Below are 17317 nucleotides of genomic sequence, written 5' to 3' on the forward strand. Positions count from 1 at the left end.
TTCTTCTATTGTCTCTCTTTTTTTTTTAATTAACTTGGAGACAACCCAGCCTTTCTATTATATTAGGGTGTCAGTGTGTGTGTGTGTGTGTGTGTGTGTGTGTGTGTGTTAACAAGTACCTTTGAAATCCAAACAAGGGAAATGCGAGAAAGGATAGTTCTCCAAATCTTAATAGCCTTAAAACTCAACCCTGTGAAATGCACTGAATGCTGCTCCTCACCTATGAGTCACCATTCTAAGAAATGTACCTGTCACATATGAATTGTTCATCATCAATTGTTCCAGTATTGAAATATTCAACTTGCTAAATCTGGATATCCTACCTGGGTGAAAATCTCTGGTTATACTGAAACCACAGCTAAATATGAACCAGCATCATTAGGTTGCTGTTCTAGGATTTGTAAGTATTGCTTTTGTGCTGCATCAATCTGATGGTTTGACTAAATTGATGACTTGATTCCAACACAACATCACTGTTCGCTTGTTGATTTACTGATTTGACCAGAATTTACAACTGTACTGTTTAACCCTTAGTTAGCTGAGTAGTGTTGATAGTCATTTAACCTTTGTTATGTGTGTTGATTTTCTTTGTTCCAGTTAATAAAACGTAGAAGTGGGATATTGAGTCACTTCTTTCAATAAGCAACCTATGCTGGAACTGTGGAGAATCTGGAGGGAGATCAGCCACTCCACATCTGAGCTTTCTTATCCTCCTCTAAATTAGCACATTGGTTCCCAAAGGGAAGTGATGGAGGGAGCATCAGTCTCTGCCCCAACTGTGTCCAGGTGGGGAGGGGGAGCTCAGGTGATCACAAGAAAAAATAAACTCCCCTATCCATGCTTTTGAGGATTGGGGGGTGAGGTTGTGCAATGTATGAGAGAGAAGAGGGATCAATGAGGTGGGGCTGATCTGAGTAGGGATCAGGGGTCTTGCTCTGCTATCACTGGAGGACCATGCCAAGCCCCTACCCCAGTCTGGCTTGCCCCGGTGTTTTCTCTCATCAGTCAGAGATGAGGTTGGAGGTCTGGTTTGAAGGATTGTAAAAGGTGATGAAGAAAAGATTGCAAATTTCAGACAGCAGGATGTTGGCAGAGAAAATATGTGTGTGTTACTGGGACATTGGTGAAAGAGGACTCGGTTAAGGTGATGGGGGCAACCTTAACTGCATTTCCTGGTTTAGAGAAGTTTGAGTTTTGCTGAAATGGTGGTTCTGTAAGGGAGTGGTGTTGCACCAGCCAACCTTAACTCTGCAATAGGGCCCTGCCATGTAGATCCTGGGGGTGTGTGGCCACCTCGAGAGCACGTGTCTGACTCGGCATCCCTGCAACACAACCAGGTCCTAGGCAGGAGGCCTGTAACGTGTGAGAAACAGACTGAATAGCCCTTACACCCCAGAGATGCTGTGTGTGGTGTCCCTGGGCCCAGGGGCTGGTGTTAGGTGTTTTCCTTTAACCTTTCTCATCTTTTCTTTATTTTCTCAGTTGATTGCTGTTTAATAACTTGTATTGCTTTGCACCATATGCATATTGCCCAGAGTACTCGTGGGCTGCATTCCCTCTCCAGTTGTATTCATTCAGGTGCAGTGGTTAAGGGTGGGAGTCAAGGGAGGGAGGCTTCCTATTCAACCCGCTTGGCAGGAACTAAGAGCCGGGCTGCTAACTCGGGCAGGGCGTTAGTCGCAGCCTCTCCCGGACCTGAAGACGAGTTCTGTGTGACTTGAAAGCGTCTCTCTCACCACCAGAGGCTGCTGCAATGACAGATTGGAGCCCAGCCAGCCTGTCCCTCTGAGTCGCCAGCTCTTGGCAGGCCCAGCTCGCAGCGTAGGGCGGTGGGGAGGAAACAGACCTACATGCAGATGCAGAACTCACACAGACTACATTTCCCACAACACCTGGCGCCTGGTGCGGGTCAGGCACATGCGCCCCCCTCCCCCCCATCCCTGCCCCTCCCTTCACTTTTCTTTAGGAAAGAGCAGCGGGTGCTCCAGGGAGAGAAGGAAGCAGCAGCTGGAGTCTGGGAGCACAAAGGAAGAGCAGCCTGTGATCAGCCCCGTGCGGCACCTGGGTGAGTGCGACGCTGCTGTAGCTGCCCCCAGTGCGATGTGGGAGCCGGGGCTGAGCAGAGGGGTCTGTGCTGGCAGAGACCTTCCTTAAAGCCCCGCTGTGCCCAGCCCCAGGGACTTTCTGCAGCTGGCACCAGCCCGTGGGAAATTGAGAGAGACCCAGCTGTGGGGAGGGGCAGGAAAGTGACTGGGCACAAATGTCCCTGGGAACTACGGTGCGCTCTTGCAGGCAGCCCCTGAGAATCTGCTCCCGGCCTGGGGCTCTGAGGAGCTGTAACATAAAGTAACCCTCTGCCCCTGCCAGGATCTGACCCTCTTGGGGCTAAACTGGGGGAGGAAGGAGGGGAAGAAACCAGTCCCCAACTGGGGTTTCTTCTTTATCCTGTGTCTGGGCTGGAGCTGGAGTTTGTTGTTTGTCAGGAAGGGTTAAAAATACAAGCACAAGCTGCAAGGGAAAGGAGAGAGGGGAGAGACGTGTGTGAAGGGGTAGATGGAAATGTCACCATTTCTGTGCAGTCAGGGAATTACAGAGAGAGGAGAAGAGCAGGTGATGACAGAGGAGGGGGAGAGAAAGGGGGAAATGAAATCCCCTCTGCTTTACCCCTGCTCTCTCTAACGGTGGTAACATTCTGCCCCAGGCTCCCCCTTTCTCGCTAGATAGAAAAATGCCTGATGATTTTTTACTTCTTTTCTCTCAAATTAGAATCATAGAATCATAGAGTATTAGAGTTGGAAGGGACCTCAGGAGGTCATCTAGTCCAACCCCCTGCTCAAAGCAGGACTAACCTCAGCTATATCATCCCAGCCAGGGCTTTGTCAAGCCTCAGCTTAAAAACCTCTAAGGATGGAGATTCCACCACCTCCCTAGGTAACCCATTCCAGTGCTTCACCATCCTCCTAGTAAAAAACTTTTTCCTAATGTCCAACCTAGACCTCCCGCCCTGCAACTTGAGACCGTTGCTCCTTGTTCTGTCATCTGCCACCACCGAGAACAGCCTAGCTCCATCCTCCCTAGAACCCCCTTTCAGGTAGTTAAAGGCTGCTATCAAATCCCCCCTCACTCTTCTCTTTGCAGACTAAACAAGCCCAGTTCCCTCAGCCTCTCCTCATAAGTCCTGTGCTCCAGCCCCCTAATCATTTTTGTTGCCCTCCGCTGGCTCTCTCCAACTTGTCCACATCCTTTTTGTAGTGGGGGGCCCAAAACTGGACACAATATTCTAAATGCGGCCTCACCAATGCCGAATAGAGGGGAATAATCACTTCCCGTGACCTGCTGGCAATGCCCCTCCTAATGCAGCCCAATATGCCATTAGCCTTCTTGACAACCAGGGCACACTGCTGACTCATATCCAGCTTTTTATCCACTGTTACCCCCAGGTCCTTTTCTGCAGAGCTGCTGCCCAGTTCGTCGGTCCCCAGTCTATAGCTGTGCATGGGATTCTTCCTTCCTAAGTGGAGGACTCTGCACTTGTCCTTGTTGAACCTCATTAGATTTCTTTTGGCCCAATCCTCCAGTTTGTTTAGGTCACTCTGTATCCTATCCCTACCTTCCAGGGTATCTACCACTCCCCCCAGCTTAGTGTCGTCTGCAAACTTGCTGAGGGTGCAATCTACCCCATCCTCCAGATCATTAATGAAGATGTTGAACAAAACCGGCCACAGGACCAACCCCTGGGGAACTCCGCTTGTGACCGGTTGCCAGCTAGACATGGAGCCATTGATCACTACTCGTTGAGCCCTATGCTCTAGCCAGTTCTCTATCCATTTTAGAGTCCATTCATCCAACCCATACTACAACTTGCTGATAAGAATACTGTGCGAGACCAGTATCAAAAGCTTTGCTAAAGTCAAGGTATATCACATCCACCGCCTTCCCTACATCCACAGAGCCAGTCACCTCATCATAGAAAGCAATTATTGAGAAGTTCTTTTCTCTGCTCTCCTGCACTGACTTTTGCCCCAATTTTTTACCCACGTCTCCACTGTTAAATTAAAATCTCCTCGGATTTGGGGTGTTTTGCCCACCCTTTTTTACCTGCAGTAATTTGCCCTGGTTTAGGTGGGTAATTGTTGCCCTGAGTAATTTCCAAGATGGGAAGTGGGTTAGTGGGCAGTGGTTGGGAGAGCCTGGACATGCAGCTGCCTCTGGGGTGGGGATGGGGTGGCCGCTCTCTGCTGGCAAGAGGGCCTGGAAGGGGCACAGGAAGGGAAGGGAGGAGCAATGGAGACTGCCCAGCCCCTGGTTTCCCAGTCCCAGCTACTCCCCCTGCCCAACCCAGCAGCTCCCCAGCCACCGCCTCCTAGTCACATTCCCAGACACCCCTGCCACCTCTTCCTCTCTGCCAAGGGACTTCTAACTCCATCCCTGCTCTTTTACCCCAGAAAATGACATTACCCAGGCCTCCCTGCTAGCCACGTGAATGTCCAGCCAGGGGAAACCAGCCCATTCAGTGGCGGATTGAATATCCGTGTAAAATTCCCTCCAATTGTTGCAGGGTCGGTTGAAGAGAGAGATTGAGCTGGGTGGAGTGATGAGGAGCTTTTGTTCGGTTACAGCTTCGCATCCACTCAGTCCCCTTTGTCTCCGACCAACAAAGTGAGTCCTGAGTTCACTACTTTCCACTTATCTACAATAACATGTAAAACACCCACACTTCTACATGCCCCATAAAACCCCGATTTGGTGTTACACATGGTTATAAAATGAATATTAATGGATAGAGGAGGCATATAATTAGACCCTCCCCCATTTGTTATTTCCTACGAAATGTGCGTAGCAGATACAGTGATCTGAACGGCAGGAATGACCATAAAGTCCCTTAACAGACTAGCAACAAGCGAAGAATTAGGGGGAGGAATCCTGAGCCTTCCCTAACAGAGATGCTGCCTGGGAAAGAAGAGAGAACAGCCTTTTAACACATGCTTTGTCCAGGGGTGGAGGGGAGAAATGATGGTTGGGGACAGGGAACGTAGCCTTCCCTTATTAGGATCCCATTACCATGGTGCCTATTGGGCAGCTTTCCCTTTTCTGGACACTGCTAGAAAGTTGCTCTGATTTGCTCCCCGCTCCCTAACTTGGTTTTAAGTTCTTGGTTTTAAGTGTCTCTAACCTAAACATTTTATTATTGTTGTAACTGAAAATGCTTTAAGAATTAAAAAATAGTTTGCTAAAATTAAAAAGATTGGGAACCCATAAGAAGGTTCTAGAGTAACCCACTATATGTTACGTGGTTTGTTCAAGTCAGAGATTTTTAAAAATCATTTTAAAGCAGGGCTCGACAAACCCGGGCGCCAGGTCACCATGGGACCTAGATATTTAGTTCTGGTGCCTAGTGGTTTGCGGGGGGAGCGGTCACCATGCTCCGGCCAGGGCGCCACTGCACCATGTGGCAGGGCCAGGAGGGGAGGCGCTGCAGCTACGGCGCTCCAGCCAGGGCGCCTTGCCCCTGAGCCCACGTTGTGGGAGAGAAGCGGAGATGAGAGCAGCTGCTGCGCTCCAGCCAGGGCCCCCCCTCTGGGCCCACCTTATGTGGCTCCTTCATTTTGGGGCTGAGTCCTAGCTTGAAAACAAATTCGTTGAGCCCTCTTTTAAAGCAATCTGAGAGAACTTTTCTTTGGACAAAAATGAAACACCTAAACGCCCCAGCTGCCGGCTGGAAGGAGGTCCCTCAAAGCCTCATGGTTGATTCCTCAAAATCATTTCAAATATTGGTGAATACAAGTGTTTAAAATGCTCTAAAGCTACTTTTGCAGCATACGTGGATAGATGTGTGTGCTTGAGATCTAATCCAAAGTCATTTCAGGTAAAAGCACTCCTGTTTGTGCCGATCATTTATCAAACAAAAAAGATGTGTCCTCATTCATTTATTCCTAACTCCATCTAAAGAAAAACACAGTAACGCTGCTTTGGTTCTAAAATCCCTGGGTAACACTGTCTCCCCAACCCGCAGCTCATAGACATATCTGGTAAGAGAGACACATGCTCCCATGCCTCAAAGAACAAGGGAGCTGATACAGAGGAGCACAGAATTCACACAAAAATGGTGAGCTAGAAGAGAGAAAAAAGGACAACCCACCTGGGGGACCCAAGAGACAACATACATAGTTCAAATACTTCAAAGAGCCTTTAAGAGGAAAGTAGCAAAATCATTTATTTTAGAAGAAAAAAAATCATCATCAGCCCACGTAAGGACTTTATGGTATTTATTTCTCTGGCACTGAGCGTGATCAAAGCTTTTCCAACACTCAGCGCATCTAGTGTGTCTGTGAGATGTGGATCCTCTGATGTCTACTAAGGTTCGAGGTCTGAGTGAAGTTTTTCCCACACACACTGCATTCGTAAGGTCTCTCTCCTGTGTGTATTCTCTGATGTGTAATAAGGCCTGAGGTCTGAGTAAAGGTTTTCCCACACTCACAGCATTTATGGGGTCTCTCCCCAGTGTGGATTCTCTGATGTTTAATAAGGCCAGAGCGGCAGGTGAAGCTTTTCTGGCACTCACAGCATGTATGGAGTCTCTCTCCTGTGTGAATTCTCTGATGTTTCATGAGTGCTGAGCTGCTCTTGAAGTTTTTCCCACACTTACAGCATTCATAGGGTCTCTCCCCCGTGTGGATCCTCTGATGTTCAGTAAGGATTGAGCTGACTCTGAAGCTTTTCCCACACTCAAGGCATTTGTAGGGTCTCTCTCTTGTATGAATTCTCTGATGTGTAATAAGGGATGATCTCTGAGCAAAGATTTTCCTGCATTCACTGCATTCATAAGGTCTGGCTCCTGTGTGGATTCTCTGATGTCTAATAAGGTCTGAGGTCTGAGTGAAGGTTTTCCCGCACTCACAGCATTTATGGGGCCTCTCTCCTGTGTGTATTCTGTGATGTCTAATAAGGTCTGAGCGGTGACGGAAAGTTTTCCTACACTCAGAGCATGTGTTTCTCTCTTTTGCATGGGCCTTCTGCTGGGCTGCAGTTTCCTTGATGGACTTGTGAGGTCCAGTACTATTAATGGATTTATTCATTTCCTCCCTTGGCTTGTTTCCCTGCCTCTTCTCTGCCCTTTGCTGACTCTCACCATCTTTTCCCTGCTCAGGATTCCTGGACACATCCTCTTTTGTGATTTCCAATAATGCCCTGTGCTGTTCAACTTGCTCAAGATCTTCCTGCTGAGATTTCTGCTCCTCATTCTCACTCAGCGCCCCATCACCTGCTGGGAGAAACAGAAAAGGAAAAGGGGAGACCAAACATTGCTGGAAATTGGCTGTGGTGGAAGAGAGAATGCCAGAAACTCCTCATCTTCTGACAATCTCTAATCTTTCGTGCTTCAAGGACACTACCCACATGCTTTAAATTCAGCACATACTATGGATTCAAACTGGTAGGCTTGGAACAATTAGAGTTTTATCGGTAAATATCAATTGCACTGTAAACACACAAACCAACCCAAAATATCTCCATCAATGATCACATTTTCAGATGGCAAAGCAAGAAAAACACTGCTTGAGAACTTCAGTGTTTGGTTTAAGGATACTCACTCTGTATATTATTACATGTGATGGTGACGGTTTGTTTCAACCATTATGAAATTTTAACGAAATCTCTACCTGTATCATATCCCCCCTTAGACATCTCTTTTCCAAGCTGAAAAATCCCAGACTTTTTAATCCTCATATAGAAACTGTTACATACCCCTAATCATTTTTGTTTCTCTTTTCTGTCCCTTTTCCAATTCCAATATATCTGTTTTGAGATGGGGTGACAGGAACTGCATTTAGTATTCTAGATGTGGGCATTCCATAGATTTATAGGAATGTGATATTTTCTGTCTTGTGATCTATCCCTTTCCTAATAATTCCCAACATTCTGTCAGCTTTTTTTGACTGACGCTGCAGATTGGGCAGGTCTTCTCAGAGAGCTATCCACAGTGACTCCAAGATCTCTTTCTTGTGTGGTCACTCAGTTTTCCCTTTGGAACGCCTCACAGTCTCTTTGGAGTTATCAATATTGACTAATGTTCTAGCGTCTGCAAATTTTGCCACCTCACTGCTTACTCCTTTTTCCAGATCATTTATGAACATGTTGAACAGTGCAGGTATTATACAGACCCCTGCGGGACTCCACTATTTACGCATCTGCAGTCTGAATATTGAACATTTATTCCTACTATTTGTTTCCCATCTTTTAACTAGTTATTGATGCAGGAGAGGACTTCCTGTTTTATCCCATGATTGCTTACTTTGCTTAACAGCCTTTGGTGAGGGATCTTGTCAAAGGCTTTCTAAAAGTCTAAGTACATTATATCCACTGGATCACCCTTGTCCACACGCTTGTTGACCCACCCAAAGACTTTTAATTGCTTGGTGAGGAATGATTTTCCTTTACAAAAGCCATGTTGACTCCTCTCCATAAAATCTGGTACTGAAGTTAGGCTCACCAGCCTGTAATTGCCAGGACTGACTCTGGAACCTTTTTAAAAATTGACGTCACATTAGCTATCCTCTAGTCATCTGGTAGTGAAGCTGATTTAAATGATAGGTTACATACCACTTTTAGTAGCTCTGCAATTTCACATTTGAGCTCCTTCAGATGTCCTGGGTGGATACTATCTGCCCCTGGTGACTTATTACTGTTTTATTTATTATTTTGTTCCAAAACCTCTTTTAATGACACCTCAGTCTGGGACAGTTCCTCAGATTTGTCACCTAAAAGAATGGCTCAGGTTTGGGAATCTCTCTCACGTGCACTGCAGTGAAGACGAAAGCACAGAATTCATTTAGTTTCTCCACAGTGGACTTATCCTTGAGTTGCACCTTGATTGTCCAGTGGCCCCACTGTTTGTTTAGCAAGCTTCCTGCTCCTGATGTACTTAAAAAAATATTTTGTTGTCTTTTGAGTCTTTGGCTAGTAGCTCTTCAAATTTTGAATTGATTTAATGATTCCTCACCTGTGCAGTCCCCTGTCCGTCTCTCTCTTTCCTCTGAATCATGGAGATCTGGGACACATGGCTCATTGTCTTCTTCCACACAGGCAATCACATCAGGTGTGAAAACTGGAAACTCTAAACAGGCAAAGAAAATCAAAGGGGTTCATTGGAGATTTGTCACAAAAACATCTATTATTTCAACCGCCGCCCTTTTCAAAGTAGCAAGATGCTGAGGATAAACTCCTCAGATGTGTAGGATGTTCTGCTTAAAGAGGGATTTAACTAACCCCATCTCTGCTGGGAAAACATACGGCCTGACAATCACCAGCCAAGTGGGTCCTAAACACAGACTGTAACTCCAGGAGTGAGGAAGTGAAGATTGAAGCCAGCAAGGAAACTAACTGCTTCTTTCTGAGAAAGAGCGGTCCAGAGTAAAAGAGCGAGTCAGAGGGGAGGCTGAGAACAGTGACCATGGGCTGGTTGCGAATAGCAAACTAAGCAATAGGAGGGAGTGGGGATGTCACTGAACAAGTTATATCAGGTGTGTTAGATGTCAGGAAAGCACATTTGGAGGAACTAGGAAATCTAGGAAGCCAGGTGTAATCTAGAAAGTCAGAGAGAATGAAAACCCCCCAGGGTGTGGAGAAGGCTGGGAAATTAGATGCTATAATTCAGGAGCAACAGACTCTAGTTCGTCTGGAAAAGGACTATGAAAAATAGGAAATGGGCCACGTGACATCAGGTGGAACTGACTCAAAGATCCAAGATCCCCTTGCAGGGAAGGGAGATCATGGCTGCTGTAGATAGGGAGGGGGAAGGAGCATCTTCCGAGTCTGCAGAGTCACTACCAACCTATGACATCAAGAAAGGGGGTGACCAGATAGCAAGTGTGAAAAATCAGGACAGAGGGTGGGGGGAAAATAGGCGCCTACATAAGACTAAAGCCCCAAACAGCAGGACTGTCCTTATAAAATCTGTACGTCTGGTCACCCTATAAAGAAAGTTCCCCCCCTCCCCCTTTTTTTTTGGCCAGGGAAGGGGTCATGTTGTGGCCGGGAGGAAAGTGAGGACTGAGAACTGGTGGCTGGGGTTACAGTAGGCAGGGAAGAGGTGAGAGTGGCGGTGAAAGGCACTGAGCAATGGACATAGAAGAGGGAAAATAGAGCAAGTGCTGTGTAGGGACTTTGTGTTAATGGGGTGCAATCCGGCAGCTCCAGATCCCCAAAACTTCCTCTCCCACTGCTCCCCATGCTACCTCTCAATGAAACCATTGTCCCTTTTTCCCAAGTGTCCCTCAGCCTAGTCTCCAAACCCCTGTGATGGAGTTGGAGCGTCTCTGTAATACTGGTGAATACTGGCTGTTGACCTGGCTACTGGGATGTTTGCTGCATGAATCTGTTAGTGAAATTTAATAGGGAGGCGGTAAGGAAAATAAACAGGGAGGAAAGAAGTATGGCTCAAAATTAGCCACCCTTTGATAAAGATGGAAAAACTGTCCTGAGACAATTCCTGAACTATCAGCATTTCCTGTTCTCTCTCCTAGCTCCAGCTAACGTGCAGAACTGGGGTAGATGAGCAGATCCAAAGTCTGGGCCAAACTGGAGCAGTGTAAAAAGAAACTCCATCTCAAGAGGGGAGATGGCTGCTCAGGTAATTGTGAAGGGGAAAAAGACAGAGACACTGGCGGGAGGCCCAATGGGATGTGTGAACAAGTTGGAGCCAGTTTTGATCTTTCTGTCATTCGCAGGAGAGCCCTGTGCCCAGCCAAGGGGCAGCCCTCCTTCCAGACACTTGACCCCGTTTGCCTTTGTTCTCCAGTTTGGCCCGTTGCTTGGCTTTCCTGCTGAGCGGTGGGGGGGAATCTCTCCTCTTGGTCATTGGTTGCCATGTGGATATGTCCTGGTTCCCATTGCCTCTTTGGATCCTGCATTGACCTGTGTCAGTTTCAGCTATCCTTTGAAGACCCTTTCAGGCCCCGGTGCACTCCAGATGGCTACCTGACCCAAACACCTCAACTCTCCTGTTCTGCCCTGACAACAGATCAATCCTTTTTCCACTGCAGGTAGAAATGCAAATGATGATGTGAGCCAGTGTGCTCCCAAAGTGTCAACATGCCCTTGCTTGTGTTGTGTTCTACAGATTGGAATACCAGCATTTGTCTGCATGGCTTCCAGGCGCATGCACCGTGTCAGCTGGAGCTGTGACTGAATGATGGAGGGAAGAGATGGAGCAGCCTGGCAGAGCTGTGACTGTGACGTAAAGAGACATGCCTGTGAACCTTGAGGGACCCAGTCAGCCTCATTTCAGTGCTAAGTGCTGTATGCTGCATCACTAAACGTGCGCAGGGCTGAGCTCTCGCCTCAAGCGTCGGTGGCACTATGGCAGCACACATTCTAGTGATCTGCAGGACTTAGAGAGGGGCAAATGGAGGCAGTGACTCAGAGGAAATCCTCACGGGGAAGGCAAAGGGGTGGTAATATTTTGTAAGTCTCTGACGGTTAGTCTGGGGTCAGCTTCAACCTTGAGTGCAAGCCACATGTCGGAAGCTTCAGTTCGTTACACAGGACTAAACCCACGTTCTGCCTTAGCAAAGAGAAGACGTTAGACTTTGTGCTACACAGCTCCTGCGCTCTGTTCCCTGAGCGTCCTGTAACGGGGAGGGCAGAGCGCTGCTGTGTGTGTCACTGTCATGTCGGGGTGATCCTGACACAGGGAACAGTCAAGGCTACAGTGTGGGGTGACGTGAACCTTCTCTTTTCATTTCCCTTTCTAATAACCCAGGGGACGGGGATCCTTACCCAGCAAGGCCACATTCTGACGGTTCTCCTGCATGACGTCTCTGTAGAGGGCTCTCTGATGGGGGTCCAGCAGAGCCCACTCCTCCTCGGTGAAATACACAGCCACCTCCTCGAAGGTCACCGGCCCCTGAAAGAGCAAGAGTTCAGCACTCAGCACCTGCTACCCCCATTACCCCTCCACCACACTATACATGGGGAGCAGGGCCAATCCAACAGGCACACACTCAGCTGAGTCCCACCCACAATCTCCTCGGCGCACCCAAGAGGTATTAGCGTGAGAGGAGATAGGAGGAGCCCCTCAATCCTTCCCAACAAACAGAGGGGAAAGGGGTCTTCACTGTCATCACACACCGACTTGCCAGAAGCTGATACAGGAGATGCAGCCCCCAGGAGGGTCCAGGGAGAGCCCCCGCTTGTAGGAATCCCAACACCCGCCCTATTGCCAGCAGCTGGATGTCAGGGGATGGGGCATCTCCCCTAATCCTCATAGGTGAGTGCCCCCTTCCTATCACACAGCAACCTCTGGTTAGCGCATCCACGCTCCAGCACCGAGAGCTGGCAAGTTTTCCCAGCCCAGACCGGATTGTTCCCTGTCCCACAAATAGGGAAATTTCCTCACCCAACCCCCCACAGGTGTATTCCTCCAATCCAGGCCCCAGATTTAACTAGTCCCAGCAGGTTCATCACGCCCAGTCTCCCTCCATCCTGTGCGTTTCCTGTGCCCCTTCCCACTCTCAGCTCAAACTCCCTGGACGCTCCCACGTCCCGAGCATTGATTGACCCCTCTCGCCTCTACAGGAACCCGCCAGCCATTGCCTCATAATCCCCACCTGAGCCAGCTCCGCTGCAGCCACTTCCCTGCCCCGGGCAGGATGGGAGAATCTGGAATGACCTGTGGCCGTTATTCTGCAGCCTGTCCGGGGCAGAAAGGTTATTGGGGAGATTTCAGAACAGACTTTCGGTCATTTCACATCGCGATTCACACTGGCTCTTTCTCCGCAGAGACGTTCTAGACTCTCATGCCGGGAAATGTTCAGTCACTTTATTGCAGGGCAGAGCCAACCCGTCCCACCAGAACTAAACCCACTGAGACCCTTTAAAACCTGACATGGTTCCCAAGGGCAGCACACTCCCCAGTGGAGGGGGAACTACGCAGAGGTAGGGACCAGGCAAAATCTGTCCCGTGTTGATACAGTAACTGGATGTGAACGGGTTTGGCGTCTGTGACCTAACTCCCTACTTATTCCTCCTCAGTTTCTCTCTCCCCTCCTGGCTCAGAGGCTTGGTTATTGTCTATTCCCGGAGGACTTTGCTATCCTGAAAGCGCTGATGGCATTTTGAATCCAAACTTTCTGCCTCATCCCTATCTCTGCGCTGTCAGTCTGTATAGCGTACAGCTGGGTTCCACCCCTCCTCGCCACGGAGATTCTGCTGCCCCCATTCGACCATTTTCAGTCACACATTAAAGCTGTCAGACTCCTCGCTGTGCGGGTCTTTTGTCCGTCTCACCCTATTTCCCACCATTCAGGGAGTTGTTCTTCTTCCCCAGAAATCACAGCTGGAGTGAATCCGTCAATCAGGTGGTTCACCCAGCTTCATGCTATTCCACAGCTTCCAGGTGCACACAGGGGCTGGAGGCCATGATGGCCTGGCGCTAACATGGTTATTGGTCGGATATCACCCACGGCCCATCAGAGACAGACACGTACCTGTGTCGCTCCCCAGCTCCAAGTGCAGAGTCTCTGGGGGAAGGAGAGGATGGGAGAGGTGAGAATTCAGGTTCTCGCATGCATGGAGAAGTTCCCATTGGTTATTAAAGGAATTGCTTTCAACTACAAGAGGGGGACACAAACGGAGGCCAGCTAGCCAGGAAGGACTGCTCCCTTGGGGAAGGGCGATGCGCTGAGCTGGGGCCGTGAGATGGAGATCTCACTAGGGTCCCCGACTCCTCCCCAGGGCTCTAACGAAGGAAGACGCCACCCCCAGATTCCCATTCACCTTTGAATCCCAGCAGCACCTCCTGCAGGTTGGCACTTTTCAGAGAGAAATCGCTGAGTCTCTTCTCCAGCGCCACAAACCCCAGCTCTGGCTTCTTGGACGTCCCAGCCTCCCTGCCAGGGAAAGGAGGACAGGTGAGAAATGGGCTCGATCCCCGAACCCGAAACCCACATCCCAGGACACCTGGATCTGAGCTTTGCAGTCTGAGATGGTCGCTGTTCTGGTGAGTCACCTGCCCTCAGCCCCGTGTTCTGCATGGGCCCAGAGAGATGAGACGTGGGGAAACACTGGGGCAAGGAACAAAGCCAGGTACAGGAGCTTTCTCTGGGATGCTGTGGTTCTCAACCTTTCCAGACTATGGTAGCCCTTTCCAGGGTCTGATTTGTCCCCTGTACTCCAAATTTCACCTCATTTAAAAACGACTTGCTTACAAAATTAGATACAGAAGTGTCACAGACCACTATTACTGAAAAACGGCTTCCTTTCTCATTTTTACCACCTAATTATAAAAGAAATCGATCGGAATATAAATATTGTACTTCCGTTTCGGTGGGCAGTGTATAGAGCCATCGAAACCCATCACTGTCTATGTGAAATTGGAGTTTGCACTGACTTCGCTCGTGCTTTTCATGTAGCCGGCTGTAAAACTCGGCAAATGTCTAGATGAGCTGGTGTGCCCCCTGGAAGACCTCTGTGTAACCCCAGGGGGATGTGGACCCCTGGTTGAGAACTGCTGCACTCAGGGAGACAGGAAGCATGTCACACCCCAATTCCAGGGGGGGACACCTTCGTATTCAGGGCAGTTACCAAACCTAACAGCCCATGAGGGGAGTGAAACAGAGCCAGGGACCTACCTGCTCCCAGTGCTACCGGCACCCTAGAGAGGGAGGGAAAAAAAGAGGCAGTCAGAGGACTTGTCCAGGCCAGAGGAAGCCTCCTGCTATGCAGGGAGTCACCATGGGAGCCTCTGGTATTTGGGGAATTGCAGACACTCTAGTTCCTGTTCAGAGAGCAGCTGCCGTCTCCCCAGTCCCTACCAGCAGGGCCATTTGCTTTCAACGGCTCCAGCCATTCCTGCCGGGAGGTTGCCACTGGGGCAAGTTTCTCCACCAACGCTTTACAGGACGAATATGTGTCTCTGCCTTGAGAGACAAATTCCCCCCAGTTCTGAGAGCCCCACCACCCCCCTGACTCCAGTAAACCCTTTAACCTGGGGTGAGTGGGGCCTTCAGCCTGGCTCGGGACCTATGCATGGGGGAAGGGATTTCACTTCAAGGTACCAATGCAGACAGACATTTGCAGGGCAGGAGAGAAGGTCCTGGGATCGCAGCGTTCAGGATTCCCAGATCCATCCCTGGCTGTGCCACAGACTCACCGTGTGACCGTGGGCAGGGCTCTGCCCCTCCCTCTGCCTCGCTTCCCCCTTTGTCCCACAGGGATCACGCCCTGACCCCGCTTTGTGAAGTGCTTTGGGGTGTGGGGCGGAGAAGCTCCTATAGAAAAGCTGCAGGTTGTTATTCCAATGACACAGCCTGACCTGCAGGGATGGGCTCCGCGGCTGCTGCTCCTCTCCTCCCCTCGCACTGAGCAGGGAAATCTCCCGGGACAGTTTGCAGACGCCTTCATCCCTTCTCTTGACAATGGCTCTCTCTAGCTCCTCCAGCTGGGAAAGCAGCAGCTGCTCCTGCTCCACCAGAAACCGCTGCAGCTCCTTCCACACCCAGATGATTTTTTCTCTCTCCGCTTCAGTCTGTTTCTGCAATCACAGGGAGAGGGCGGCTCGGTAACGGGGGAGAATCATACATGTGCCTCCCGGCCAACCGGGGGGAGGGGGGAGTTATTGAGCAGATCACAGGGTCTCTTGCAGTGGATGATGGGAAATTCACCTTGGCCAGGAAGGGTGGAGGGGTCAGGGCAGGGGTGAGCTGTACGTCGCCAACAGGAGGGACTCTTCTCCCCAAACCTCATCGAGTTGCACTGAGCCAAACCCTCCATCTCTGCAGCCCACGTTTCCTCTCCTTCCTCCCCATGTCCCCTAGGTGCTAGAAAGGACCCGGTGACTGTAACATCCAGACGGCCCTTGGGCAGGTCTCTGGGCTAACACAGACTGACACCCACCCAGACCCTCTTGCACCCTAAGGGCATCATGTCACCCACACGTGTCCGACCCTGCGCTCTCCCTGGGAGCCAGCGGGGATGGTTTCCTGGCTGGGGCCGGCAGGACGAGCCCTGCACTCACCACGTCACTCCGGGCGCTGGGATCCCAGGCCAAGCTGAGGGCAGGGGGCTCTGGGCACCTACCAGCAGCTCCTCGCTTTGCTGCTCCTCCCCGGCTTTGGCTGCATCTCTCTGTTTTCGTAGAGGGGCCGGACACTCTGACACTGCCTCCTGGGAGAAGCAGGGGACGGGGGGGAGGGGGTTAAAAACTGCTACAAGAGGCCTCCCAGCTGCCAGATCTGAGGGCTGGTCCTGCCCTGCAGATGCCCAGGCAGAGTCCCTGGCAGGCACTTGGATGTTATGCCCTGGGCTAGTTCAGCTGCAGCCCGGAAGATCTGGGACAGGCTGGTGAAAAGGGGGACCAGGTTTGCCAGAGAATCACAGACTCCCCGGGCTGACGGGACAGGGGTGCAGCCCAACCCCCCCAGCTCCCCCCACCTCAGACACTGACCCAACTTCCCCAGCTCCAGCCCCCCCAAGTGCCAGAACTAAACATGGGCCCCCCCGAGCTCTGCCCCCCCACAAACCGCCCCCCAACCAGCTCCAAACAGCCCCCAAAACCCCGCACACCCCGATCCCTGGCACCCTCCCTTCCTGCCCCCCCAGACACACCCACCCCCGGCCGCCTTCCTGCCCAGCTGGGCCCCGCCCCGCAGCCCCGGGCAGCCCCTCTCCGGCCGCGGGGAGCCAGGCCCCCACCCGGGCAGTGGGCGAACCAGGCAGGCGGGTCCGGCCGGAGCGTGTCCGCCCCACGCGTGTCTCCGCCCCCCGGGCCCTGCCCGCTCCCCGCACCCACCGCGCCGCAGAGCCGGAGCAGCCTCGGCGCTGCGCTCCCGGCCCCGGCCATGGCTCGGCGGCTGCAGACACACGTGGGCGGGGGGCAGGAAGGGGCGGCTCCGGCAGCTGAGCGATGGCAGCCGCGGGCAGGAGGGATGCGGGAGAAGCGCTCAGCTCCGCCGGCAGGTGCCTGCAGCGGCCTGGCCTCCTGCTGCTGTCCACGCCCCGCCCCGTGAAGCGGAGCGAGCAGCGGGCGGGGGGAGGCGGCGACGCCACCGAAGGGCAACGCCACTGCGGCCCAGCGTCCGCGGGAGGCGAAGAGGCGGCTGCGAGTCACCGCTCTGCGGGGGGGGGGGGGGGGGGGGCGCAGAGGGAGCGGCACGCGGGGCGGGGCGGGGCAGGGGCGCAGGGTCAGAGCGAGTCAGGCTCGGCGGCGAGTGGCTCGCGCGGACCCCCCCAGCCCTCGGGAGGGGCGGGGCGGGGCGTACCAATCAGCCCAGCCGGGGGGGGCACCGTGATAGCCCCAGCGCGCGGGGCTCGTCCTTTGAGC

General features: G+C 51.5%; 1 protein-coding gene and 1 long non-coding RNA gene across 4 annotated transcripts; one reads left to right on the top strand and one right to left on the bottom strand.

Annotated features, from left to right (window-relative positions):
* The first annotated feature begins 1955 nt into the window (after positions 1-1955).
* On the top strand, positions 1956-13555 carry LOC137144245 (uncharacterized). 2 transcript variants are annotated; one of them, XR_010917359.1, is made up of 5 exons: positions 1956-2065; positions 10521-10627; positions 11117-11460; positions 11759-12265; positions 12574-13555. It is a non-coding gene; the product is annotated as an uncharacterized lncRNA (long non-coding RNA). The 2 variants fall into 2 exon arrangements; XR_010917358.1 differs by having other exon boundaries at positions 11117-12265.
* Positions 5466-17092, bottom strand: LOC137144244 (zinc finger protein 586-like). Of its 2 annotated transcripts, none has more exons than XM_067534452.1 (10): positions 16787-17092; positions 16075-16161; positions 15311-15529; positions 14628-14650; positions 13774-13886; positions 13485-13517; positions 12606-12688; positions 11776-11902; positions 8999-9112; positions 5466-7261 (listed from the first exon to the last, which is right to left on the bottom strand). In XM_067534452.1, exons 1-10 carry the CDS (start codon positions 16835-16837, stop codon positions 6318-6320), a joined length of 1794 nt encoding a protein of 597 aa, XP_067390553.1. In that variant the 5' UTR covers positions 16838-17092; the 3' UTR covers positions 5466-6317. The 2 variants fall into 2 exon arrangements, with proteins under 2 accessions (XP_067390553.1, XP_067390552.1); XM_067534451.1 differs by having other exon boundaries at positions 5466-7264.
* Between the last annotated feature and the right edge of the window lie 225 nt (positions 17093-17317).

This window comes from Emydura macquarii, unplaced genomic scaffold (genome assembly GCF_026122565.2).
Source record: "Emydura macquarii macquarii isolate MOO-44397 ecotype Brisbane River unplaced genomic scaffold, CSIRO-AGI_Emac_v2 contig_3424, whole genome shotgun sequence".
Taxonomy (NCBI): Eukaryota; Metazoa; Chordata; order Testudines; family Chelidae; genus Emydura; species Emydura macquarii.

Excerpts from the sequence above, each read along its gene's own strand:
- LOC137144244 (XM_067534451.1), bottom strand. The coding sequence starts at position 16,837 with ATGGCCGGGGCCGGGAGCGCAGCGCCGAGGCTGCTCCGGCTCTGCGGC. Across the intron at positions 15,530-16,074 it reads AGCAAAGCGAGGAGCTGCTG|AAACAGACTGAAGCGGAGAG; the intron begins GTAGGTGCCCAG and ends CTGTGATTGCAG. Across the intron at positions 7,265-8,998 it reads ACGGACAGGGGACTGCACAG|CAGGTGATGGGGCGCTGAGT; the intron begins GTGAGGAATCAT and ends TGTTTCTCCCAG.